The sequence below is a fragment of the Salvelinus namaycush genome, chromosome 17 (assembly GCF_016432855.1).
Source record: "Salvelinus namaycush isolate Seneca chromosome 17, SaNama_1.0, whole genome shotgun sequence".
NCBI classification, from domain to species: Eukaryota; Metazoa; Chordata; class Actinopteri; order Salmoniformes; family Salmonidae; genus Salvelinus; species Salvelinus namaycush.
In genome coordinates, this window is record NC_052323.1 from 12635237 (window position 1) to 12662882 (window position 27646).

A 27646-nucleotide genomic window follows, 5' to 3' on the forward strand; every position below is an offset into this window, starting at 1 on the left:
AGTGTGCGTATGTGCTCTCACATATGTAAGCACCTATGTGTATGTATTTTTATCTATGAAAGAGAGATTGTGTGTGTGCGTGTGCGTGTGCGTGTGTGTGTGTGTGTGCATGTGTGTGTGTGTGTGTGTGTGTGTGTGTGTGGACAGAGAGATCACAATCTACTCCGTTATTGCACTGTCATCCCTCTCTTCCTGTGTCAATCCATCTCTCTCCCACTCTTTCTCCATCTCTCTGTCCTCCACATTCTATACCTCTTCTACTCCTCCCTGTACCCTCCACTTTCTATCTCTTCTAACCCTCCCTGTACCCTCCACTTTCTATCTCTTCTAACCCTCCCTTTACCCTCCACTTTCTATCTCTTCTAACCCTCCCTGTACCCTCCACTTTCTATCTCTTCTAACCCTCCCTTTACCCTCCACTTTCTATCTCTTCTACTCCTCCCTGTACCCTCCACTTTCTATCTCTTCTAACCCTCCCTGTACCCTCCACTTTCTATCTCTTCTAACCCTCCCTGTACCCGCCACTTTCTACCTCTTCTACTCCTCCCTGTACCCTCCACTTTCTATCTCTTCTAACCCTCCCTGTACCCTCCACTTTCTATCTCTTCTAACCCTCCCTGTACCCTCCACTTTCTATCTCTTCTAACCCTCCCTGTACCCTCCACTTTCTATCTCTTCTACTCCTCCCTTTACCCTCCACTTTCTATCTCTTCTAACCCTCCCTTTACCCTCCACTTTCTATCTCTTCTAACCCTCCCTGTACCCGCCACTTTCTATCTCTTCTAACCCTCCCTGTACCCTCCACTTTCTATCTCTTCTAACCCTCCCTTTACCCTCCACTTTCTATCTCTTCTAACCCTCCCTGTACCCTCCACTTTCTATCTCTTCTAACCCTCCCTTTACCCTCCACTTTCTATCTCTTCTACTCCTCCCTGTACCCTCCACTTTCTATCTCTTCTAACCCTCCCTGTACCCTCCACTTTCTATCTCTTCTAACCCTCCCTGTACCCGCCACTTTCTACCTCTTCTACTCCTCCCTGTACCCTCCACTTTCTATCTCTTCTAACCCTCCCTGTACCCTCCACTTTCTATCTCTTCTAACCCTCCCTGTACCCTCCACTTTCTATCTCTTCTAACCCTCCCTGTACCCTCCACTTTCTATCTCTTCTACTCCTCCCTTTACCCTCCACTTTCTATCTCTTCTAACCCTCCCTTTACCCTCCACTTTCTATCTCTTCTAACCCTCCCTGTACCCGCCACTTTCTATCTCTTCTAACCCTCCCTTTACCCTCCACTTTCTATCTCTTCTAACCCTCCCTGTACCCTCCACTTTCTATCTCTTCTAACCCTCCCTTTACCCTCCACTTTCTATCTCTTCTACTCCTCCCTGTACCCTCCACTTTCTATCTCTTCTAACCCTCCCTGTACCCTCCACTTTCTATCTCTTCTAACCCTCCCTGTACCCTCCACTTTCTACCTCTTCTACTCCTCCCTGTACCCTCCACTTTATCTCTTCTAACCCTCCCTGTACCCTCCACTTTCTATCTCTTCTAACCCTCCCTGTACCCTCCACTTTCTATCTCTTCTAACCCTCCCTGTACCCTCCACTTTCTATCTCTTCTAACCCTCCCTGTACCCGCCACTTTCTATCTCTTCTAACCCTCCCTTTACCCTCCACTTTCTATCTCTTCTAACCCTCCCTTTACCCTCCACTTTCTATCTCTTCTAACCCTCCCTGTACCCGCCACTTTCTATCTCTTCTAACCCTCCCTTTACCCTCCACTTTCTATCTCTTCTACTCCTCCCTTTACCCTCCACTTTCTATCTCTTCTAACCCTCCCTGTACCCTCCACTTTCTATCTCTTCTAACCCTCCCTGTACCCTCCACTTTCTATCTCTTCTAACCCTCCCTGTACCCGCCACTTTCTATCTCTTCTAACCCTCCCTGTACCCGCCACTTTCTATCTCTTCTAACCCTCTCTGTACCCTCCACTTTCTATCTCTTCTAACCCTCCCTGTACCCTCCACTTTCTATCTCTTCTAACCCTCCCTGTACCCTCCACTTTCTATCTCTTCTAACCCTCCCTGTACCCTCCACTTTCTATCTCTTCTAACCCTCCCTTTACCCTCCACTTTCTATCTCTTCTAACCCTCCCTGTACCCTCCACTTTCTATCTCTTCTAACCCTCCCTGTACCCTCCACTTTCTATCTCTTCTAACCCTCCCTGTACCCTCCACTTTCTATCTCTTCTAACCCTCCCTGTACCCTCCACTTTCTATCTCTTCTAACCCTCCCTGTACCCGCCACTTTCTATCTCTTCTACTCCTCCCTTTACCCTCCACTTTCTATCTCTTCTAACCCTCCCTTTACCCTCCACTTTCTATCTCTTCTAACCCTCCCTTTACCCTCCACTTTCTATCTATTCTAACCCTCCCTTTACCCTCCACTTTCTATCTCTTCTACTCCTCCCTTTACCCTCCACTTTCTATCTCTTCTAACCCTCCCTGTACCCTCCACTTTCTATCTCTTCTAACCCTCCCTGTACCCTCCACTTTCTATCTCTTCTAACCCTCCCTGTACCCTCCACTTTCTATCTCTTCTAACCCTCCCTGTACCCTCCACTTTCTATCTCTTCTAACCCTCCCTCCTTCCTTGGCTTTCTACTACATAACACATTCTAGCCGAGTTCCTCTCCACCCAAACAGACGTCTTTTCCGGATGGTACTGACCTTGAGTCAGATGTTAATGCTGCTTCTGCAGTCATAATGAGTATGCTAATTATGTATAGAGCAGCTGAGAGCAAGAAGCCATGACCTGTCTTGTCCTCCACGGATTACAGCAGTGACAAGAACAGTCAACAGGTCTTGTCCTCCACGGATTACAGCAGTGACAAGAACAGTCAACAGGTCTTGTCCTCTACGGATTACAGCAGTGACAAGAACAGTCAACAGGTCTTGTCCTCCACGGATTACAGCAGTGACAAGAACAGTCAACAGGTCTTGTCCTCCACGGATTACAGCAGTGACAAGAACAGTCAACAGGTCTTGTCCTCCACGGATTACAGCAGTGACAAGAACAGTCAAAGGTCTTGTCCTCTACGGATTACAGCAGTGACAAGAACAGTCAACAGGTCTTGTCCTCCACGGATTACAGCAGTGACAAGAACAGTCAACATGTCTTGTCCTCCACGGATTACAGCAGTGACAAGAACAGTCAACAGGTCTTGTCCTCTACGGATTACAGCAGTGACAAGAACAGTCAACAGGTCTTGTCCTCCACGGATTACAGCAGTGACAAGAACAGTCAACAGGTCTTGTCCTCCACGGATTACAGCAGTGACAAGAACAGTCAACAGGTCTTGTCCTCCACGGATTACAGCAGTGACAAGAACAGTCAACAGGGTTACAAAATGATGGTGGATGAATGCGGTTTTGGCAAAAAGGCAAGCTGACACTGCATCACATTGGGCCATTAATAAGAAGGAAGAGTGTTTATGTGAGTGGGGGATGGAGGGAAGGAGGGAGAGAGAGAGAGCGAGAAAGTGAGAAAAAGAGAGCGAGAGAGAGAGGGCGAGAGAGAACGAATTGGCGAGGGCACTAGAACAGTCTGCAGCACCCGGCCTCACCCTACTAGAATCTGAAGTCAAATGTCTACTGCTGATGATCTGGTGCTTCTGTCCCCAACCAAGGAGAGCATAGAGCAGCACCTAGATCTTCTGAACAGATCCTGTCAGACCTGGGCCCTGACAGTAAATCTCAGTAAGACAAAAATAATAACTCTGCATGCAGAATTATGAAAAAATATCCTCCGTATACAACGTGAAACACAAAAAAATGCACGCAGAGCAGAATTAGGCCGATACCCAGAGAAAGAGCCGTTAAATTCTACAACCATCTAAAAAGGATGCGATTCCCAAACCTTCCATAACAAAGCAATCACCTACAGAGAAATAAACCTGGAGAAGAGTCCCCTAAGCAAGCTGATCCTGGGGCTCTGTTCACAAACACAAACAGACCCCCACAGAGCCACAGGACAGCAACACAATTAGACCCAACCAAATCATGAGAAAACAAAAACATAATTACTTGACACATTGGAAAGAATTTACAAAAAAAACGAGCAAACTAGAATGCTATTTGCCCCTAAACAGGGAGTACACAGTGGCAGAATACCTGACTATGTACAGACTCAGTGAGCATAGCCTTGCTATTGAGAAAGGCCGCCGAATGCAGACCTGGCTCTCAAGAGAAGAGAGGCTATGTGCACACTGCCCACAAAATGAGGTGGAAACTGAGCTGCACTTCCTAACCTCCTGCCCAATGTATGACCATATTAGAGACACATATTTCCCTCAGATTACACAGACCCACAAATAATTTGAAAACAAACCCGATGTTGATAAACTCCCACTATTTCACACTATTTTGCACATCTTTACAACACTGTATATATACATAATATGACATTTGAAATGTCTTTATTCTTTTGGAACTTTTGTGAGTGTAATGTTTACTATTCATTTTAGATTTTTGACTTCACTTTGTTAATGATCTATTTCACTTACTTTGGCAATGTAAACATATGTTTCCCATGCCAATAAAGACCCTAAATTGAAATTGAGAGAGCAAGAGAGAGACAGAGAGAGACAGACTCAGTGAGCATAGCCTTGCTATTGAGAAAGGCCGCCGTAGGCAGACATGGCTCTCAAGAGAAGACAGGCTATGTGCACACTGCCCACAAAATGAGGTGGAAACCGAGCTGCACTTCCTAACCTCCTGCCCAATGTATGACCATATTAGAGACACATATTTCCCTCAGATCACACAGATCCACAAAGAATTCGAAAACAAATCCAATTTTGATAAACTCCCATATCTACTGGGTGAAATTCCACAGTGTGCCATCACAGCAGCAAGATTTGTGACCTGTTGCCACAAGAAAAGGGCAACCAGTGAAGAACAAACACCATTGTAAATACAACCCATATTTATGCTTACTTATTTTAACTTGTGTGCTTTAACCATTTGTACATTGTTACAACACTGTATATATATAATATGACAATTGAATTGAGAGAGAGAGAGAGAGAGAGAGAGAGAGAGAGAGAGAGAGAGAGAGAGAGAGAGAGAGAGAGAGAGAGAGAGAGAGAGAGAGAGAGAGAGAGAGAGAGAGAGAGAGAGAGAGAGAGAGAGAGAGAGAGAGAGAGAGAGAGAGAGAGAGAGAGAGAGAGAGAGAGAGAGAGAGAGAGTGTGTGTGTTTAATATGTCTCTGTGATTATGTCTCTGTGATTATGTCTATGAGGCTCAGAATCTCTTAGCCTCTGTAAATGTTATCTATCCTATTGACTCTGGACATCTCTCTCTGTCTCTCTGTCTCTCTAAATTGCTTTATTGGTATGACGTACCTATTACCAAAGCATACTTTAAGTGATTAATTTACAATATTAACGTCATTAAAATAATAATAATCAATATTGTCAACAAGACGACAGTGACAACAACAATCAAGGGTCAAAATAACCATACATTTAACAATGGCATAGAGGACATGTGCAGGTTGGTTGGTCTGTCAGACACTGTCCCTCATTTAAGGCAGGCAGCAATGTAGTGCGCTGCCAACCCACAGCTCTCTGCGTCCTCCCCCAACAGGACTGGTCACCTATTCTCATCAGAGAGGTCTTTGAAACCTTGAATAAGGGTTTCAAATTTGGGGAAATGACACTCTCTAATTGTTTTATATTTTTTCAGGAAATGCAATTCTGTCTCGGGTAATTTGGTTTATTCTGATTGATTGGATGTTCTGGTCCTGAGGCTTTAGTGTGTTAGTAGAACAGGTTTGTGAACTCAGCTCCAGGACCAGCTGGATGAGGGGACTCTTTTCTTTGCTCAGCTCTTGGCATTGCAGGTCTTAGTAGTGATATGAGAGGGGGTCACTGTATTTTAGATGTTTCCAAAACTTAATAGCAAGTTTTGGAGCTTTTATTAGTAGTGGATAATGGCCTAAATCTACCCTGCATGCATTGTTTGTAGTTTACCTCTGGACATGTAGGATAATATACAGCCGGTATAATGCATTTTGCATCATATGATGCAAAATGCATCAGGCTGTATTTCTGTATTTTGAAAGTTGTATATCTTGAAAACCTAATTGCTGACATGCAAAACATTTTGGAACCATATCAACAATAAACTAATGAAACAAATACTAAAAGATAGTTTTTGGGTAGAATTTTCTTTTAAGAGTAAGGTAAACAATATAGATAACAGCAAACATTTGTTCTCTTTAATTTTCCTTCTTCCTATTCATTGAACAAGTAAACTTTAGTACACTAGCTGTGTGTGTTTGATTAGTGCTGATGTATTGGATGAGCTGTTTAATCTCACTCAATCCTACAAAGTTCTCCTGTCCTCTGAAGACTTCCGCGTGGCTGCGCTGGTCCTGCTGTTGGGCCCTGTGGAAGTCTGGGCCGGAGGGCTGCCTGTTTGGTCTGGTAGAGTTGGTGGTCTGGTGGTGGGTAGGGCCTGTGGCGTGCGTTGGGTCTGGTGTGGCATTGAGGGAGCCTGGGGCTCCTTGGTGGTCTGGTAGAGTTGGTGGTCTGGTAGGGGTATCTGGGTGGTCCTCTGTCCAGTGCGGCATGGACTGTTTGTCTACCAAGTGTCACATCCTTTAGGATCTTGGCAAACATCCCCACTTTCTGCATCCTCTAGTGGGAGTGGTTGTGCAGGTGCTCTGGATGATTGTTGGGTTGTGAGCAACGTGTACATTCGGGAGCAGGGTAAGCTGTCAACATGATGTCAGTATTGACTTTCTGGATGGTACGGATGAAAGTCTCTGCAGGGCAGCAGAGGGGAGATGGTGATGCGGGAGTTGGGGAAGGACTCAAGCCCACTCTGCTGACCAGGCTGCCTACTCTCTCCTGCTCCTCTCTGCTGACCAGGCTGCCTACTCTCTCCTGCTCCTCTCTGCTGACCAGGCTGCCTACTCTCTCCTGCTCCTCTCTGTTGACCAGGCTGCCTACTCTCTCCTGCTCCTCTCTGCTGACCAGGCTGCCTACTCTCTCCTGCTCCTCTCTGTTGACCAGGCTGCCTACTCTCTCCTGCTGCTCTCTGCTGACCAGGCTGCCTACTCTCTCCTGCTCCTCTCTGCTGACCAGGCTGCCTACTCTCTCCTGCTCCTCTCTGTTGACCAGGCTGCCTACTCTCTCCTGCTCCTCTCTGTTGACCAGGCTGCCTACTCTCTCCTGCTGCTCTCTGCTGACCAGGCTGCCTACTCTCTCCTGCTCCTCTCTGCTGACCAGGCTGGATACTCTCTCCTGCTCCTCTCTGTTGACCAGGCTGCCTACTCTCTCCTGCTCCTCTCTGTTGACCAGGCTGCCTACTCTCTCCTGCTCCTCTCTACTGACCAGGCAGCCTACTCTCTCCTGCTCCTCTCTACTGACCAGGCTACCTACTCTCTTGGGGGGAGGGGGGCTCTCTAGGAGTCTCTACAGTCTGTTCCCTTCACCTTCTTGTTGACAGACTCCTTTTCCATCTCCTCCTTCACCTGCACTTGCTCTCTCCTCATGGTGGCCTTTACCTCGTCAAGTGCTGTGGTAAGGCTCTCTCTCAGCTCCTGGACAAGTTCTTTAGCTGGGTCCTGCACTGGTAGATCTGGTCCTGTAGAAGCTCTGTGTCTGGGTTGGAGGTGGTGTAGCTGGGGGACTGCTCCTTTAGCTCAGTAACCCATACCTCTAACAGAGCCAGCCTGTCTCTCAGCAGGCTGGTGGTGGATTGGTCTTGGCTCTGGTGATCGTAGACGGGCAGGGGGAGGGGGGCTAGGATAGACCTGTTGGTGGATCTGTGTTTGGGCTCCTGCTGTTGGAGTGCCTGAGGTGAGGGGAGAGGTAGGGGCACTGTCCTTGTCCTTTTTCCCCGCTATCTTCGTTAGGGTGGGGAAGTCCTGCACAAAAGAGCTGAGTGCAGCCTCACTGCCCTGGACCACGACACTGCCGTTCTGATACATGTTTACCGTCTGAAACCTGTTTTCCTGGTCCTTCTCGCTGTCCTACAAAATGTGTATTGTCCTTTCCTTGTAGATTCCTTTCTTTGTTGTTTTGCTGAAATGCCTGGTTACAGCTGTATGCCAGGCAGTAGTGTGTTCTGTGTAAACTAGCAGGTTTGTCTCCCTCCCTCCCTCCCTCCCACAGAACATGTGTCATTTCCTCTCTGAGTGGATAAGGGGCGGTGAGCAGAAGAGTCAGGGTGATTGAGTACCTGATCTCTACCTCAGTTAAGTTATAGTTGGTCTGGGTTAAACTGTGTCAGTCAAAGTCAGTAAAGGTTTGCTTTGGTCAGTCTGGATTGTTCTGGGTTGGTCAGTCTGGATTGTTCTGCGTTGGTCAGGATTCGTTAGTCGGGGTGGTCTTAGTCTGGTTTCTTCTGCTTTGGTCTGGGTTGGTCAAGATCAGAGCAGTTCAGTGTGTGGGGTCGGAGCCTGGCTCTTACCTCCGGTGGCGCTAGACACGGTCGGCCAGTTCTGGACCAGAACCCCCTGGGCTCCCTGCATCACCGACGACTCCTCCATGTGCACTGAGCTGGAACAACACAAACACACACACTGAGGTTACATACTGGAGAGAAATATAACACACACACTGAGGTTACACACTGGAGAGAAATATAACACACACACTCAGAGGTTACACACTGGAGAGAAATATAACACACACACTCAGAGGTTACACACTGGAGAGAAATATAACACACACACTCAGAGGTTACACACTGGAGAGAAATATAACACACACACTCAGAGGTTACAAACTGGAGGGAAATATAACACACACACTCAGAGGTTACAAACTGGAGGGAAATATAACACAAACACACTCAGAGGTTACACACTGGAGAGAAATATAACACACACACTCAGAGGTTACAAACTGGAGGGAAATATAACACACACACTCAGAGGTTACAAACTGGAGGGAAATATAACACACACACTCAGAGGTTACACACTGGAGAGAAATATAACACACACACTCAGAGGTTACACACTGGAGAGAAATATAACACACACACTCAGAGGTTACACACTGGAGAGAAATATAACACACACACTCAGAGGTTACAAACTGGAGGGAAATATAACACACACACTCAGAGGTTACAAACTGGAGGGAAATATAACACACACACTCAGAGGTTACACACTGGAGAGAAATATAACACACACACTCAGAGGTTACACACTGGAGAGAAATATAACACACACAGTCAGAGGTTACACACTGGTGAGAAATATAACACACACACTCAGAGGTTACACACTGGATAAATATAACACACACTCAGAGGTTACACACTGGAGAGAAATATAACACACAGTCTGAGGTTACACACTGGAGAGAAATATAACACACTCTGAGGTTACACACTGGAAAAATATAACACACAGTCTGAGGTTACACACTGGATAAATATAACACACACAGTCTGAGGTTACACACTGGATAAATATAACACACACTCAGAGGTTACACACTGGAGAGAAATATAACACACAGTCTGAGGTTACACACTGGAGAGAAATATAACACACTCTGAGGTTACACACTGGAGAGAAATATAACACACTCTGAGGTTACACACTGGAGAGAAATATAACACACTCTGAGGTTACACACTGGAGAGAAATATAACACACAGTCTGAGGTTACACACTGGAGAAATATAACACACTCTGAGGTTACACACTGGAAAAATATAACACACAGTCTGAGGTTACACACTGGATAAATATAACACACTCTGAGGTTACACACTGGAAAAATATAACACACAGTCTGAGGTTACACACTGGATAAATATAACACACTCTGAGGTTACACACTGGAGAAATATAACACACACACAGTCTGATGGTATACTATGAGAGTGTTTCTCTAGTTCATACACACAAACACACCCACATTTTCTGGGTGAGCGTAATATTATAGTGGCAGCAGCTATAAGCTTCTGTGGACCCAATCCTCTCTCACTCTGCATTTTCCCCATAATAATATCATTTAACCATGGCAGGGAACTACAGGATGTGTGTGTGTGTGTGTGTGTGTGTGTGTGTGTGTGTGTGTGTGTGTGTGTGTGTGTGTGTGTGTGTGTGTGTGTGTGTGTGTGTGTGTGTGTATACAGTCAGTAGTGGGGGTCAGCCAATTCCATCTGAGGAACTCAAGCAGGACCCTGGATTAGGATAAATCACGCCCACCCCAGGGATTTCAGCACACCCTCCCACTAAAATTTACTGAGCTTTGCAGTGTGATAAAAAAAAGCGACAGGGTGCCGCCACAACACAGCAAATACAGAACCTTAAACACATAGACTCCCACCATATTAACATGTAACGGATCAAATTTCAATAAATCCATTGTTCTCTATTCAAACTTCAAAACATAATTACGGAGTTTAATTATGCAAAGGTTCAGGAACATTTCATGTCGCTTTTGAAACAATCTGCATATTCCAGTATCATTTATCCAACAGGGGTGGCACCTTCTGGAACAGTGAGCTGCAGAGCAGGGTTTTACCCGAGGATTAAAGACTCTCTCTATCTTTCTCTTTATTGTGTTAGCAGATAGAGGATGGAACCAGGTATCAGAGCATCTCCTGATTAAGATAGAAACCCATGCATGTGGTTTTAAGGCAGTGCTCTCCCTCTCTCAATCCCCCCTGCGCTTCCATTTTTCATCCCCCTCTCCTCTCCATTTGTCCCTGCTTGGAGAACTGGGTCTCATTTAGTCTCACTAAGGTCAGGTGAGAAGAAACCATTAGCCACTTCAGCAGGAATCGCTCTGCCTTTCTCTTTCACTGTCTCTGTTGCTGTATTTTTCACTCACACAGACACACACGCCAATATGTTATTGACTACGAAAATTCTCTACGTTTTCCCCCACCTCTATACTGAAAAACGTCAATGTTCAGCTGCAAGGACATGTTCTCCATGAGGTAAATTAAAGTATTGTATGATATAATAGTTGAACATATACAGTAAGAGAGACAAGAGGAAGGGGAACATTGTGGGAGGAGGTAGCAGGACAGCCACCATTTTAGTTGCACTTCTTCTCAATGCTCTACACACGTCTGGTTGTCTGCGCGTACACGTGTGCGCGTGTGTCCGTGCGCGCATTTACACGTCCAAGGTCAGGCAGTCACAGCTCGGTTCCCATCCTCTCCTCGCTCTCTTCCTATCTGATTGCCTCTCTCTCTCCCTCCCCCCTTTCTCTCTTTATTCATTTGTCCCTTCCCCCTCTCCCTCTCTTTCTTGCTATGCAATTTTTCACTCTAGCTATATTGAAAAGTGTGTGTGGTGTGTGTATGTGTGTGTGTGTAAATGTCCTCCTGTCTTTGTGTAGCGGTGTAAGGAGATGAATAGAGATTTGGTAGGGTAGCCATTTTGTGTAGACTGCTGTGTAGAGCTGGAGTCAATTATTAATGGGGAACACGGGACCGAAAAACATGTTCCCTCAGCTAATGGCTGTATCTGTTTCTCCCTCTCATTGTTTCACTTTCTCCTTGTGTCCCTCTAAATGTCTTTTGTCTTTCTGAAAGGCAGTCTGTCTGTCTCTGTCTGTCTCTTTGCCTGTCGTACTTACAGCCATGAACCCATACAGACACACTGCCCTCTAGGTAAGCATGGTTCATAATTACAGCAGGTCAAAATCATTACAGAAGTTGATATTGTGTTTGGGGTATACATTCAAAATCTCTCAAAATGTTTCAAGCAAACTGTAATCTCATTAGATTAGAGTATAAAGAGATAAACCAACATTCAGATTGGGGGAGGGAGGGAGGGAGGGAGGGAGGGAGGGAGGGAGGGAGGGAGGGAGGGAAATAGAGAGGAGGGATGAATGGATTAGAAGGATTTGCTCTAGCCAATTAACTCACAGTAAACCCTGCTGTAATTATGAGGGAATCGGTGTAACACTAATGACACGAGGATGTTACACTCGTATTAATCTGACACACAAACACATTAATGTACTCGTAGAATGAGACTTATACTGTAGACAGACACATGAAACATTAAAACATTAAAGACACATTAATGTACTTGTAGAATGAGACTTATACTGTAGACAGACACATAAAACATTAAAACATTAAAGAGCCTAGTGCTGAGCCTAGTGCTGAGCCTAGTGCTGACCCTAGTGCTGACCCTAGTGCTGACCCTAGTGCTGAGCCTAGTGCTGAGCCTAGTGCTGACCATAGTGCTGAGCCTAGTGCTGAGCCTAGTGCTGAGCCTAGTGTTGACCACAGTGCTGAGCCTAGTGCTGAGCCTAGTGCTGACCCTAGTGCTGAGCCCAGTGCTGAGCCTAGTGCTGAGCCTAGTGCTGAGCCTAGTGTTGAGACTAGTGCTGAGACTAGTGTTGAGACTAGTGCTGACCACAGTGCTGAGCCTAGTGCTGAGCCTAGTGCTGAGCCTAGTGTTGAGACTAGTGCTGAGACTAGTGTTGAGACTAGTGCTGAGCCTAGTGCTGAGCCTAGTGTTGAGACTAGTGCTGAGACTAGTGTTGAGACTAGTGCTGAGCCCAGTGCTGAGCCTAGTGCTGAGCCTAGTGCTGAGCCTAGTGTTGACCACAGTGCTGAGCCTAGTGCTGAGCCTAGTGCTGACCCTAGTGCTGAGCCTAGTGCTGACCCTAGTGTTGAGCCTAGTGCTGACCACAGTGCTGAGCCTAGTGTTGAGACTAGTGTTGAGACTAGTGCTGAGCCTAGTGCTGAGCCTAGTGCTGACCACAGTGCTGAGCCTAGTGCTGACCACAGTGCTGAGCCTAGTACTAAGCCTAGTGCTAACCACAGTGCTGACCATAGTGCTGAGCCTAGTGCTGACCACAGTGCTGAGCCTAGTGCTGACCACAGTGCTGAGTCTAGTACTGAGCCTAGTGCTAACCACAGTGCTGACCACAGTGCTGACCACAGTGCTGACCATAGTGCTGAGCCTAGTGCTAACCACAGTGCTGACCACAGTGCTGACCACAGTGCTGACCATAGTGCTGAGCCTAGTGCTGACCACAGTGCTGAGCCTAGTGTTGAGACTAGTGTTGAGACTAGTGCTGAGCCTAGTGCTGAGCCTAGTGCTGACCACAGTGCTGAGCCTAGTGCTGACCACAGTGCTGAGCCTAGTACTGAGCCTAGTGCTAACCACAGTGCTGACCATAGTGCTGAGCCTAGTGCTGACCACAGTGCTGAGCCTAGTGCTGACCACAGTGCTGAGTCTAGTACTGAGCCTAGTGCTAACCACAGTGCTGACCACAGTGCTGACCACAGTGCTGACCACAGTGCTGACCATAGTGCTGAGCCTAGTGCTAACCACAGTGCTGACCATAGTGCTGAGCCTAGTGCTGAGCCTAGTGCTGACCACAGTGCTGACCACAGTGCTGACCACAGTGCTGACCACAGTGCTGACCATAGTGCTGAGCCTAGTGCTAACCACAGTGCTGACCACAGTGCTGACCACAGTGCTGACCATAGTGCTGAGCCTAGTGCTAACCACAGTGCTGAACACAGTGCTGACCACAGTGCTGACCACAGTGCTGACCACAGTGCTGACCATAGTGCTGACCACAGTGCTGACCACAGTGCTGACCATAGTGCTGACCACAGTGCTGACCATAGTGCTGACCACAGTGCTGACCACAGTGCTGACCATAGTGCTGACCATAGTGCTGAGCAATTTGTGCTTTTTGAGGTCGATTTCGCTTCGGTTTGTAAAACATAATAGTGTTTTTTGATTTCGGTTTGTAAAACATAATAGTGTTTTTTGATTTCGGTTTGTAAAACATAATAGTGTTTTTTGATTTCGGTTTGTAAAACATAATAGTGTTTTTTGATTTCGGTTTGTAAAACATAATAGTGTTTTTTGATTTCGGTTTGTAAAACATAATAGTGTTTTTTGATTTCGGTTTGTAAAACATAATAGTGTTTTTTGATTTCGGTTTGTAAAACATAATAGTGTTTTTTGGATTCATTCTGTTTTACATTGAACGCATTATGAAAAATGACCTTGAAATATATTTTTTGAGTTTTTGAATTGAAAATCCAAAGACAAATATTGAGAAAGTTCAATTGCCAAAACATTGAAAGCATTCCATTGTCTCCAACAACACAGAATGAAGGAATTAATAAGAGCCCCATGATGGTAGGGGCTGCCCATTACTGCTTATGACTTATTAACCATCATTTATTCACATTACTTTACTTAAATCAAATATTCCAGTTGTGTATATTCTGATTAGATTTTTATGACTTCATTGTTTCATTTCTTAAAGTCATCATCTCAGCTCAGGCAGTAGCAGCCAGCCAGCCAGCCAGCCAGCCAGCCAGCCAGCCAGCCAGCCAGCCAGCCGGCCAGACAGCCAGACAGCCAGACAGACAGACGGACACCCATCTAGCGCTGTCGCTGTGCTCCCCAACGAGCCAGGCTCCTCTTGGCTAGTGAAAAGGATAGCCGTGATCATTGGGTTGCCACAGCTGCCCATGCTGCAGAGCTGTCTGACAAAATCACTATTTTAGTAGTTATTTTAAGAAGATAAGGCACACTTTCAAGACTGCTACAACTATCAATTGGGTAGAGCTACCTCACGCACTGTCTTAATCGCTGTAGTCGTCTATGTGTTGTGTACATTCCTCTCTCATGCAGTCTATGTGTTGTGTACATTCCTCTCTCATGCAGTCTATGTGTTGTGTACATTCCTCTCTCATGCAGTCTATGTGTTGTGTACATTCCTCTCTCATGCGGTCTATGTGTTGTGTACATTCCTCTCTCATGCAGTCTATGTGTTGTGTACATTCCTCTCTCATGCGGTCTATGTGTTGTGTACATTCCTCTCTCATGCGGTCTATGTGCATCGCCGAGAAGAATAGGTGCAATGGTTTCTGGTCATTGAAGTTATTTACCACGTTTTCTCCACTGAACCAGGTAGAATATTTCCCTATTGAAAACTCACTACAACGCCCCGCAGTTCGGTCTTGATTTGATGTCTCTCATGCTTGATAGGATTTCTCTCTTTCGAGAAACAGTGTGTTGAGCTCACAAAAAAAACTAGAACTAAATGGGAATTCAAGTAATTGAACCGACGTTGGTTAATTAGGTCTTTAATAATCGAGGGGGAAATAAACTTTGGTTAATCGCTCAGCACTAGTTGACCCTGATAAAGCAGCATGTCTCTGAGCAGACATTAGGACGGACGGACAGACAGACGTTGTTTACAGGGAGCTGTGAAAGCGCCGTCAGTTCTGTCATCTCTCATGTCCCTCATCACTTTCACAATGCTGTCCGCCACGGCCGGAGGGACAGACTTCTCTCTCTGTGTGTGTGTGTGTGTGTGTGTGTGTGTGTGTGTGTGTGTGTGTGTGTGTGTGTGTGTGTGTGTGTGTGTGTGTGTGTGTGTGTGTGTGTGTGCGCACACTATGAGATGGCCCGGGCGCAGTGCAGAGGGCGATGTGGTTCGCCTGGCTCGTTATGGCTGGCTCTGCTCGTTAACTTGGTCCCTCCCTCTCATTAGCATGCTACTCGTTTGAGTCAGGCTCAGACCATACCCACAGCAGCTAGTGGCCCAATGGCTCATGGGTAGTGTGATCCCTGAATTGTGCATTCCCAGTGTCCCGACGGGCCATATTTCCACCTGACTGCCTTCCCTTTCATCCCTCTCTCCATCCCTCCTTCAGTCCCCTCAGTCTTTCACTAACCCCTTGTTCACCCCTCGCTCTCTGTCTGTCTACTACTGTCCAATGGCCAAGCTGATAGAAGACTGTCAAACGGATGCTTATAAATAGGATAATATCTGGTTTAATTGTAATGTATTGACAGAAGGAAATGACTCTGTAGTTCAATGGGGTTTGTTAAACAAGCAGCATCATGAGAGGTTCCTTTGGTAGAGGGCAATGGGTAGAGTAGTTTAGGATTTAAGAGGAATTAGAGGAATGAAATACTGGTGAAATGTGAATGATCATTCTTATGGACAGCGGACACTTATTGAGGAATGCTAAAAGGATATATGTGCTTACCTCTGCATCCCAGTCCTAAGTGAGGCAGAGTAACGCCAGTCTGAATTCGGCACCTTGGGCTGCAAGAGAGAGAGTGAGAGAAAGGGATTGAGTCTTAAGTACTGCAAGAGATCACACAGGCAAAACCCAATATCTTCTCATTAATGAATCATGGCGTGAACCACAAGTATGTGCGCTCACACACACATACACACACATCATAACAGTGACAGCTTGCCTCTGCCTGTGGAGAGAAATTAATTCTGAGTTGCGTTGGAGCTCCCTGCTCCTCCCCTCCTCCTCCCTCCCTGTCCTCTGTGAGAGTGATGACTTCAAGAGATAAGCCTGTTCACAGACTGCCCACACCAGACCGGTCCAGTGACCCTGCCTCTCTGCCACAGGCCCTCAGGCCACCCTCACCCTGGGTCAAACCACTCAGCTTCCGGTGGTATGCTCCGTTACCATGGAGACGCAGTGGAATTCTCACATGGCAGTTTGTGTTGATGGACTCCATCAGGGCTGCAGCTCTATCTCTCGCACTCTCTCTCTCGGTCTTTCACACTTTCTCTCTTTCACTCTGAATCTCCTTCTTACCAATTTACTATTTTCTTTCTGACTTCTCTTGTACTAGGCTTGGTTCAGCTCTCTCTCCTTCTCTCCTTCTCTCCTCTCTCCTTCTCTCTCCTTCTCTCTCTTTCTCTCTCCTTCTCTCTCCTTCTCTCCCCTTACTTTCTTTCTTCTCTCTCCTTCTCTCTGTTTCTCTCTCCTTCTCTCCCCTTCTCTCCCCTCACTTTCTTTCTTCTCTCTCCTTCTCTTGTCTGTCTCCTTCTCTCTCCTCCTTTAATCTCTCTCTTTCTCTTTCCTTCTTCTTTCTCTTTCCTCTCATCTCCTCCTCTCTCCTCCTCTAACCTGCTCCCTTCTCTCTCCTGCTCCCTACTCTCTCCTCTCTCTCATCTATCTCTCTCTCGCTCTCTCTTTCTTTTCCTTCCCTCCTCTGATCTAAACCTTGAGTGTCACTGTCACAGAATCAGCCTGAGCTGGTCCCACAGACCTCATCATGGTAACCACATGGATCCCCCTACCCCACCCCCCTCGTCTCTCTCCATTCAAGGTCACAGGTGGAGACATAGAGGCGAGGGGGAGGTGATGGGGAGGTGAGGGGAAGGGTAGGGAGAAGCGATATCAGTTTAACGCCCTCAGGTCTGCACCTGGACAGAGAATATGTGACATCACCATCACAACAGAGCCGTGAGAGAGGCACATGAAAGGGTCATAACCTCTGTCTGCAGGAAAATCACATTATAGTGTAGTGACATCATCAGGTGAACTATGAATACCAGCCAACACCTGGGGAACTAGCCACCAAACCACCATTTTACCCTAAAAGGTCAATGAAAAAAATGTAAGCGTCATAAAGTAATAATTTGAATGGACACCTTTCCAGAGTTTCCATGTACTACAAATGTGTGGCTAAAGGATGGAATTTCTCCTCCATCTGGCAGATGACCCATTTCCCATTCCAAACCTTCACCATTACAGATTCAAAACATCTCTGTTTGGGAGTCTATTAGATGATTGGTGTGATGTGGTTGTTGAGCGGCTTCACTGCAAGTATATTATATGTTTTAAATATTCAATAAAAAAACATCTCTGTTCCAGGACAGGTAGTAGGAACAACCTCTAACTTCTCCACAGTGTTGACCCATTTCTTGTGCTGTCCACAAGACAGATGTTAACTTCCTGGCGATGGAAAATCGACCATAGTCTCTCCACACAACACATTCATGACGCCAAAATCTAATATGTGGGCCTAATGAGAAGGTCTTGGTATCCCTCCAGGAGTCATTCAGACAGCCCATCACATCATCCACATCCACAGGGAAACAAACAACTACACACAGACAGCTACACACACAGACAGCTACACACACAGACAGCTACACACAGACAGCTACACACAGACAGCTACACACACAGACAGCTACACACACAGACAGCTACACACAGACAGCTACACACAGACAGCTACACACACAGACAGCTACACACACAGACAGCTACACACAGACAGCTACACACAGACAGCTACACACACAGACAGCTACACACAGACAGCTACACACAGACAGCTACACACACAGACAGCTACACACACAGACAGGTACACACAGAGACAGCTACACACACAAACAGATACACACACAGAGAAAGCTACACACACAGACAGCTACACACACAGACAGATACACACACAGAGAAAGCTACACACACAGACAGATACACACACAGAGAAAGCTACACACACAGACAGCTACACACACAGAGAAAGCTACACACACAGAGAAAGCTACACACACAGACAGCTACACACACAGACAGGTACACACAGAGACAGCTACACACACAAACAGATACACACACAGAGACAGCTACACACACAGACAGCTACACACACAGAGAAAGCTACACACACAGACACACTCCTCTACACAGGAACAGGAACACTGAGAAACCATATTTGTATTCATGTTGCGTCAAATCCACAAAGAAGTACATGTTATGGAGGAGTGATAAACTCTATACTGGTCTTGCAAATCCAAGGATAAAATACTTTGTTAGCACAATGAGAATGGCGATAGACATCACACCTACAATATTCAAAGGCATATTTCAACATTCCAACCACCTGTGATACTTACAGTGAGAGACTGACTTCACAGTCCACACTAACGCTCACAAATAAGAGCGTTAAAGAGAGGGGAGATGGTTAAGGAATACAAACGCCATCATTAAGCATTTACCCTGTTGTACCAGAATGGCCGATGGGGGAGTGGTCTGGCCGTCCTTATGGTGTCTGTATGTGTAAATGAGAACAGACACACACTAACACTGCAGGTTAGAGACGAGCATCTGGACCCTAAACACATCCACAGTCTGATGCACTCCCACAGGAGGACACACGCACACACACACACACACACATGGGCTTGGAGTATATCAGCACCGTATCTGAGAGAGAGCAAGATAAATAGAATGAGAGAGAGAGAGAGAGAGAGAGAGAGAGACAGAGACAGAGACAGAGACAGAGAGAAACAGAGAGAAAGAGAGAGAGAGAGGGAGAGAGAGAGAGAGAGAGAGAGAGAGAGAGAGAGAGAGAGAGAGAGAGAGAGAGAGGGGGAGAGAGAGAGAGAGAGATTTATCCCTATGGGTTTTTCGTGTACTCCTTCCCTCCCTGCCTAGCTGTGTGGACACAAATTAGGGCCCTGGGTTTGATTTGGCATCTATCTCCTCGCCCCTTTCTTTTTCTCTCTCCCTCTGTTTCTCCCTCTCTTTCTCGCTCTCCCTCTCTCTCTCTGAGTAGAAACCCCTCGCATGGATACAGTGTGCGCACCTCCGCCATCGAAGCCTCGTCCAATGACCTTGCTTTCCCCGGCCCCGTCCTCACTGAACCGACCAATCCCACGGTGGTATAGAGAAACACGTCGCTGCCGGTTAATTACACGGCAAGAACAAACATGAATGGCATTTAATGAGGAAAAGGCCAGGGGATAGAGGAGCAATTACCTGAACATTGTTGTATGTCTCCCTTTTCATCTCCCTCCTATTTTCCTCTTTAATCACTTTTATTTTCTTTGCTCAGACCACCCATACATATGCAGGGGTTGACAATAACGACCAGGACACCATACAGCTATTTCTGAATGAAAGCCTTAAATGATGTCTGAATTTAACATTAGCTGTTAAATAAGTTGTAGTAATGGTCATTTTCTCTACTGTGTCTCTATGACAACACTGCAGTCATAACAGTTTCCTAGAAACAGTGAGTCAGTCAACAGTCACCAGTTTCCACGTCACACCTGTCAGTAAGAACGAACCACTCCAATAATGATGTAAAGCCACCAGAAACATACTAATGGTTTTTATCTATTTTTCCCTGCTTCTCACATGATGGCAAACAAATGAGAAAACCCACTGAACTGAAAATGGGTCTTTAATCCAGCTCCGAGTGTCTGCCTCTCATCCCATCTCTAGCCCACCGAACCAACTCAAGGCAATCGTTTTGTGCCCTGAGCGCGACTGACCTGTGGGGGATTTTAATGCAGTAGGACCCATGACTCTTTAAGCTGGACAGAACAACACTAATGCCCAGACTATCTCTCTGCCCAGAGACAACCGCACCAGACAAGTCTGTGCCTATTGGACCACAACTAGTGGACCAATCCTATTGACTGGCTGAGGTCGTACTAGACCAATCACACTAACCCTTTACACTTTAACCTTCAACATTCCAATCAAGTTCCCAACAGCTATACCACTACCCCTGGACCAACCATGGATCCCATTTCCATATGTATTTTCTACATATGGATCCAGCAGTAGAGTTCACAAAGGAGAGGGGAAGGGAGTAGGAAATGGAGGAGAGAGATGTTTACTCTGAATATCCATGTTGAAAAGTGTTCTGATGACAGCTCTTTAAACGACTGCAGAGAAGCGAGGCGCTTAAACCTCTGATACCCTGACTCAACAGAAACAACCACCAGCTCTCTGAAGACACACACACACACACACACACACACACAGAGAGAGAGCTGAGGGCGTACCCTCCCACACAAACACACTGCTCCCACAAAGAAGCTCTGCGCATGGGTGAACACTCACACCTCAAATCTGAACACATGCATAAAGTGCCGGAAAAACTAGAGAACATATTGTAGGAAACTGCATGTTTGTACATACTGAGCTCGCGATAGAGCACTGCAAATGCAAAACACCTATGCTACCGCAACACAATGCAGCCTGCGCAGGTAACAGTACCAGACTACTGACAAAAATAAACAAAGGATAAGAAGGAGACCTGGCAGTGGCACTGCGATTTTCAGGTTTTTAGTGTTCAAGGTCTCTGACATAAAAGTGATATATATACAATATATCTACAGTACAGGTCAGAAGTTTGGACACACCTACTCATTCAAGGGTTTTTCTTTCTTTTTACTATTTTCTACATAGTAGAATAATAGTGAAGACATCAAAACTATGAAATAACACATATGGAATCATGTTGTAACCACAAAACTATAAAACACATCGAAATAAATGATACATACAGTATATTCGATTCTTCAAAGTAGCCACCCTTTGCCAAGAGTGTGCCAAACTGTCATCGAGGCATTCTCTCAACCAGCTTCACCTGGAGTGCTTTCCAACAGTCTTGAAGGAGTTCCCACATATGCTGAGCACTTGTTGGCTGCTTTTCCTTCACTCTGCTGTCCAACTCATCCCAAACCATCTCAATTGGGTTGAGGTCGGGTGATTGTGGAGGCCAGGTCATCTGATACAGCATTCCATCACTCTCCTTCTTGGTCTAATAGCCCTTACTAGCCTGAAGGTGTGTTGGGTCACTGTCCTGTTGAATAACAAAAGATAGTCCCACTAAGCGCAAACCAGATGGGATGGTGTATCGCTGCAGAATCCTGTGGTAACCATGCTGGTTAAGTGTGCCTTGAATTCTAAATAAAACACAGACAGCAAAGCACCCCCACACCATTACACCTCCTCCTCCATGCTTCACGGTGGGAACTACACGTGCAGAGATCATCCGTTCACCTACTCTGCGTCTCACAAAGACATGTCGGTTGGAACCAAAAATCTCAAATTTGGACTCATCAGACCAAAGGACAGATTTCCACCAGTCTAATGTCCATTGCTCGTGTTTCTTGGTCCAAGCAAGTCTCTTATTATTATTTCTGAGGCTGGTAACTCTAATGAACTTATCCTCTGCAGCAGAGGTAACTCTGGGTCTTCCTTTCCTGTGGCGGTCCTCATGAGAGCCAGTTTCATCATAGCGCTTGATGGTTTTTGCGACTGCACTTTCCGCATTGACTGACCTTCATGTCTTAAAGTAATCATGGACTTTTGTTTCTCTTTGCTTATTTGAGCTGTTCTTGCCATAATATGTACTTGGTCTTTTACCAAATAGGGCTATCTTCTGTATACTACCCCTACCTTGTCACAACAAAACTAATTGGCTCAAACGCACTAAGAAGGAAATCAATACCACAAATTAACTTTTTACAAGGCACACCTGTTAATTGAAATGCATTCCAGGTGACTACCTCATGAAGTTGGTTGAGAGAATGCCAAGAGTGTGCAAAGCTGTCATCAAGGCAAAGGGTGGCTAATTTGAAGAATCTCAAATATAAAATATTTTTAGATTTGTTGAAAACTTTTTGGGTTACTATATTATTTAATGTGTTATTTCATAGTTTTAATGTCTTCACTATTATCCTACAATGTCGACTCTACAAGGTGTCTAACGCATTCTACAGGGATGCTGGCCCATGTTGACTCCAATGCTTCCCACAGTTGTGTCAAGTTGGCTGGATGTCCTTTGGGTGGTAGACCATTTTTGATACACACAGGAAACTGCTGCACGTGAAATAAACAGCAGCGTTGCAGTTCTTGACACACTTAAACCGGTGCACCTGGCACCTACTGCCTTACCCTGTTAAAAGGGACTTCAAAATGTTGTCTTGCCCATTCACCCTCTGAATGGCACGCATACACAATCCATATCTCATCTGTCTCAAGGCTTAAAAATCCTTCTTTATTAACCTGTCTCATTAACACTGATTGAAATAGATTTAAGGTAACATCAATAAGGGATCATAGCTTTCACCTGGATTAACCTGGTCATACTATGTCATGGAAAGAGCAGGTGTTCCTTACATTTAGTACACTCAGTGTAAATGATTTATGCAAATTCTAAATCCTTCATATCTGCCAAATACGTTTTTTTTTTTTTTTTTTTTATTGGATAAAAAAGAGCCCTGCTTAAAGGTAAAATCCACTCAAAAACGTTTGTTATTTTTTTAATTAGTCCACTGATGATACAGTCACAACATCTTTTGCATGTCAGCAGTCAAGTTTTTAAGGATTTGGGCATCAAGCAGCAAAGTGTAACTTTACACACCATCACGATGACGCAAAATGCTGATGTGGCCGGTGACACTTTGCTTCTTCAGCGTCCAATATCTTGAAAACTTGACTGCTGACATGCAAAAGATGTTGTGACTGTATCAATAGTGGACTAATGAAGAGGACTTTCCCTTTAATATTGCATAAACCCAACAAAAAAGATGGAAGCCCTCACACATCCCTCACGTTCCTTGGAACTCTAAATGCCAAACACCACTGTTCCACAAAACATTGCCTGTGGAGAAAAACCCAAATACCAAAAAAACAATGCATGAATAGCTTCTCAGTGTATTGTGGAGGGTGTGTTGTTGGGATGGGATGACAGGACACACACAGAGATACACACACACACACACACACACACACCTGTATGGCGGTTGCATCTGGCATGCTGAGCCTGCGTACAAACATCTGGCTCTGTCCACTCTGGCTGGTAACGTATCCCCCGGAGCTCCAGGTGCCGCTGTGGGGCCGGCCCGTGTTATAGAACATAAAGGTGTCACTCCCCGACGTGGCTGTCATGCATGTCTTATAGCAGTACGTTTTGGTCATGGAGCCGTTCCCCCGCACCTCGATGTAGTGAGGTTCAACCTTCAGGTCTCTCCGCAGAGCAACATTGTTGTTGGGTTGACCCTGACCTCCTCCACCTCCCCCACCACCGCCACCGCCACCTCGACCCAATGACCCTCCACCCCCACCAGCCAAGGTGCCGCCCTCGGGGACACTCTTTTGGGACACACAGCAGGGCGAGCAGGAGCCGGGCTGGGTGCAGTAGGCGTGGCAGCGGACGATGGCCAGCACCACAATGGTGACCAGGAACACAAAGGTGGTGGCGCTCAGGGCCACGATCAGGTAGAGGGTCACGTTGGAGAACAGCAGCGGGCTGTGAGGCCTGATGATGCGTTTGGGGTCGGGGGTCAACTTGGGTGGCAGCTCCATGACGTGCACATTGATGGTGGCGGTGGAGGAGAGCGGCGGGAGGCCATGGTCACAAACCAGAACGGTCAGCAGGAAAGAGGTGGAGTTGTCCTCGCTGACACGCCGCATGGTGCGTATCTCCCCCGTGTGCTCGTGGACTTTAAACAGGTCCAGCTCAGAGGTGGTCTGCTCCAGGGCGTACACCAGCCAGGCGTTCTGACCTGCGTCTCCGTCCCACGCCACCACCTTGGTCACCAGAGCCCCCGCCTCTGCATTCTTCATCAGCGTCTCGGTGGTCCGCGTTCCATTGGCTGGAGGATGGACTATCCTAGGGGAGTGGTCGTTCTGGTCCATAATGTAAACGTAGACTGTTGCTACGCGGCTGAGGGGCGGCACGCCACCATCCTGGGCTTTCACCTGGAAGTGGAACTCTCTGAGCTTCTCGAAGTCGAAGGCTCGCAGGGCATAGGCCTCTCCCGTGTCGGGTTTGATGCTGACGTAGCTCGCAACAGGGATGCCGTGGTTGTTGTCATTGAGGACGGTGTAGGTGATGCGAGCGTTCTCCCCAGCGTCTGCATCCATTGCCTTTACAACGCACATCGACGCGCCAGGTGCATTATTCTCCATCATGTACACCGTGTAGGAAGTCTGTTCGAAGCGGGGAGGGTTGTCATTGACATCGGCCACGTCAACTTTAATGGACATGTGTGAAGACAGGGCCGGGGTTCCCCCATCGATGGCGGTTACTGTGACGTTGTAGGTGGAGATGGTTTCTCGGTCCAGGAACGCAGCAGTGACCAAGGTGTAGTGGTTCCGGAAGGACTTGATCTTAAAGGGAACACCAGGTTGGATCTCCAGGGTCACCTGTTTGTTCTGGGCGGAGTCCCGATCATTAAGACTGATCAGAGCCACCACGGTGTCAGCCCGTGCATCCTCACGGACCGGGCTGGAAAGAGATGACAGCACGATTTCAGGAATGTTGTCGTTCACATCCAAAACCTCCACCACCACTTTACAGTGGACGACCACTGCAGAAGGACCCCTGTCCATAGCTTGTATGTACATCTCATAGGAGTTAGTCTCCTCATAGTCTATGTTGTTCTTCACTCTGATCTCTCCTGTATCTGTGTCCATGGAGAACATTTGTCTCACCCTCTCTGGGGTGTAACTGCTAAAAGAGTAAAACACCTCCCCGTTTGTGCCTTCATCCCGGTCTGTGGCGTTTAACTTTATCACTAGAGCACCCTTGGGCGAGTTCTCCGACAGTTTCACTTTGTACACGGAGTTGTCGAACACAGGCACGTTGTCGTTGGAATCCAGGACACGCACGTTGATTTTGGCTGTACCTGTGCTCGCCGGAGTGCCTCCATCGACAGCAGTCAGTATCAACTGATGAGATGGTGTATGCTCACGGTCAAATGGCTTTTTGAGCACGAGCTGGATGTTCTTGCTATTTGCCGCGGGCTTGTTGGAGTCCAGCGCGAGGTGCTCATTGTTGCTGAGCCGGTAGAGGCGAACTGAGTTGGAGCCTTCATCTGCATCCTGTGCGCCCTCGATGGGGAACCGGGACCCAGTTATGGCGGACTCTGAGATTTCCAGCTGGTACTCGTCCCGGGGGAACTGTGGCGAGTTGTCATTCGCATCCAGAATCTCCACCTCCACATTATGCACCTCGAGCGGGTTCTCAACCCCCACTTCTAGGTTGAGCAAACAGGTGCCACTGAATTCACACAGCGTCTCCCGGTCGATGCGGTCACTCACCGACAGCTTGCCATTTTTATGATTTATGTTGAAATATCTCCGTGCGCTGTCCGAGGTGATTCTGATGCGTCGGGAGGAGAGCTTTTGCAGGTCCAGACCCAAATCGCGAACAATGTCGCCGACCACAGCCCCATTCTCTAGCTCCTCCGGAATGGTGTATCGTATTTGTGCATTTGTAAGGCCACTGAGTACAAAAATTACCAAATAAAAAGTAAAAGGCACATTCTGAGTTATGCTGTAACCGCATCGCACCACCACAGCCATTGCAAGCAGGCAGGATCCGCAGACGGATTAGAGAAAGCTTTCCATGCGTCCCCACACGCAACATTAAAAACGGGGGGAAGAGTCCTTGAGTTACCCCCTACTATGTGCAGGACGACCAAAGCATCCTCTCCGGTACATGTGCTTGTTTTAAATAGCGTTTTTCCGTTACATCCATGTTTTCCTTTGTCCGTTTGGCTACTGCTTTTTTCTCTTCTCTCTCCGCGCGGCTGAAAATTGTTCCCCTCTCACGGGTGCTGACTATCGCTCTCCCTCTCATCTCCTCTCTCTCCTTCCCCCTCCCTCTCTCCCTATCTGTGCAATGGTGTCTGTTGGAAGCGGGGGAGGGGGAGCATTGCTCTCAAAACGTACTGGCTGCATTTCACCGATTGAAAACAACGTCAAATAAAAAGAAAAAACACATTAATACCTTGAGAATAGCAATAATAGCAATAATTGTATTGCAATTCATCATTATTTTTAACCGTCGGTCGTTTTTCTATTTTTAAGAGAGCGCGCTCGAGCAGGCTGTGTTTTTTTATCAGAGAGGGAGAGAGAGTGAGCGAGCGAGTGCCACCGCCCTTTTCATTGTGTGCGGCAGATACATTGCTGATCTGATTTAACCGTACGCCCAGGCGATTACTTCTCTCTTTTCATTGATCCAAACCTGCCATTAAGCCAAAGCTCTGGACCCAAACGAATAAATAGAAATAAAACGAATAACGGACATATAATCGAAAAGTCTATGGAAATAGATCAATAAATTCACTAACAAATGAAATGTATTTGTGCAGCAATTATCATCATAAAAGTAGTCGTTACATTTGAAGTATAATCACGGCAGTTTATTGAAATATTTGCATTATTGTAGAGAAGAGAGGCTCTGTCCTCAATGGAATCAACAGGGCAGTGCAAATCAAGTTAGGCTGAACATTAAAATATGGAGTTAACCAACAGAGACAATAGAACGAGAAAAACAATAAAAACAATAAAAAATGAAAGCTGTATGTATCCCTCTCCTCTTATTAGGTACAGCAGCTCTCAAAACAAAGCATACTGTGTCCAGTGCTCTCTCGCTGTCCCACGAGCCATAGTGCTGAAATATTGCTGCTCGCGCCCTCCTCTCACTTACTGCCCTGGGAGTGACAGCTGGGTTGATCGTATATTAGGACTACAGGGGTACTTGACTGCCGCTTCAGTTTCGCATCATATTACTCGCAGTACACAGGACCACCCCCTTTAGGCCTATATGTTATCATATGAAGCATGTTAACTCGGGGTGAGCGGGCGAAACGAACCAGGTCACCAACAAGATGCTCGAGACTTAGCCCCTCGCCATATCTGTCAAAACAAACTAGCATGCCCTCTTCTGTCAGACCCAAATTGCTGGAATAATACAGAGCTCGTGCACGCTGCAGATGCGGAAAGCACAAAGAATTTAGACTCATGTCGATTTGTTGACAAGTAGTTCTCCATTTCCTTTCGAAAGTCTCACTTGTCCCAAACATCTAAGCTATAGCCCAATACAATTCAGCAAATAAAAATGTCCACCTGGTGTAAAAGACCGACTTAAAAACAACTAGGGCTAACTGTTTGCCACCCCCAAAAATATTTTGAATCCATGAGTGCTGGGATGGCTTTTACAGACACCTTAACTCCTGACAGTTTCAGAGATTGCTTTGGGGGCAGTTCACACCAAGCAATGGTAATG

The 27646-nt window shown here is 46.4% G+C and overlaps 1 protein-coding gene across 2 annotated transcripts in view; it reads right to left on the bottom strand.

Moving 5' to 3' along the window:
• LOC120062307 (protocadherin alpha-C2-like) overlaps window positions 1–25938 on the bottom strand; it is a 44010-nt gene extending 18072 nt beyond the window's left edge. Inside the window, exons 1-3 of one of the 2 annotated variants that reach the window (XM_039012172.1) lie at window positions 23362–25938; window positions 16042–16100; window positions 8485–8573 (exon numbers count right to left, since the gene is read on the bottom strand). In XM_039012172.1, coding sequence (XP_038868100.1) covers window positions 8485–8573; window positions 16042–16100; window positions 23362–25938 — 2725 coding nt within the window. Of the gene's footprint in view, window positions 1–8484; window positions 8574–16041; window positions 16101–23349 lie in introns of both variants that reach the window. The other variant, XM_039012171.1, reaches the window with a different exon arrangement.
• Between the last annotated feature and the right edge of the window lie 1708 nt (window positions 25939–27646).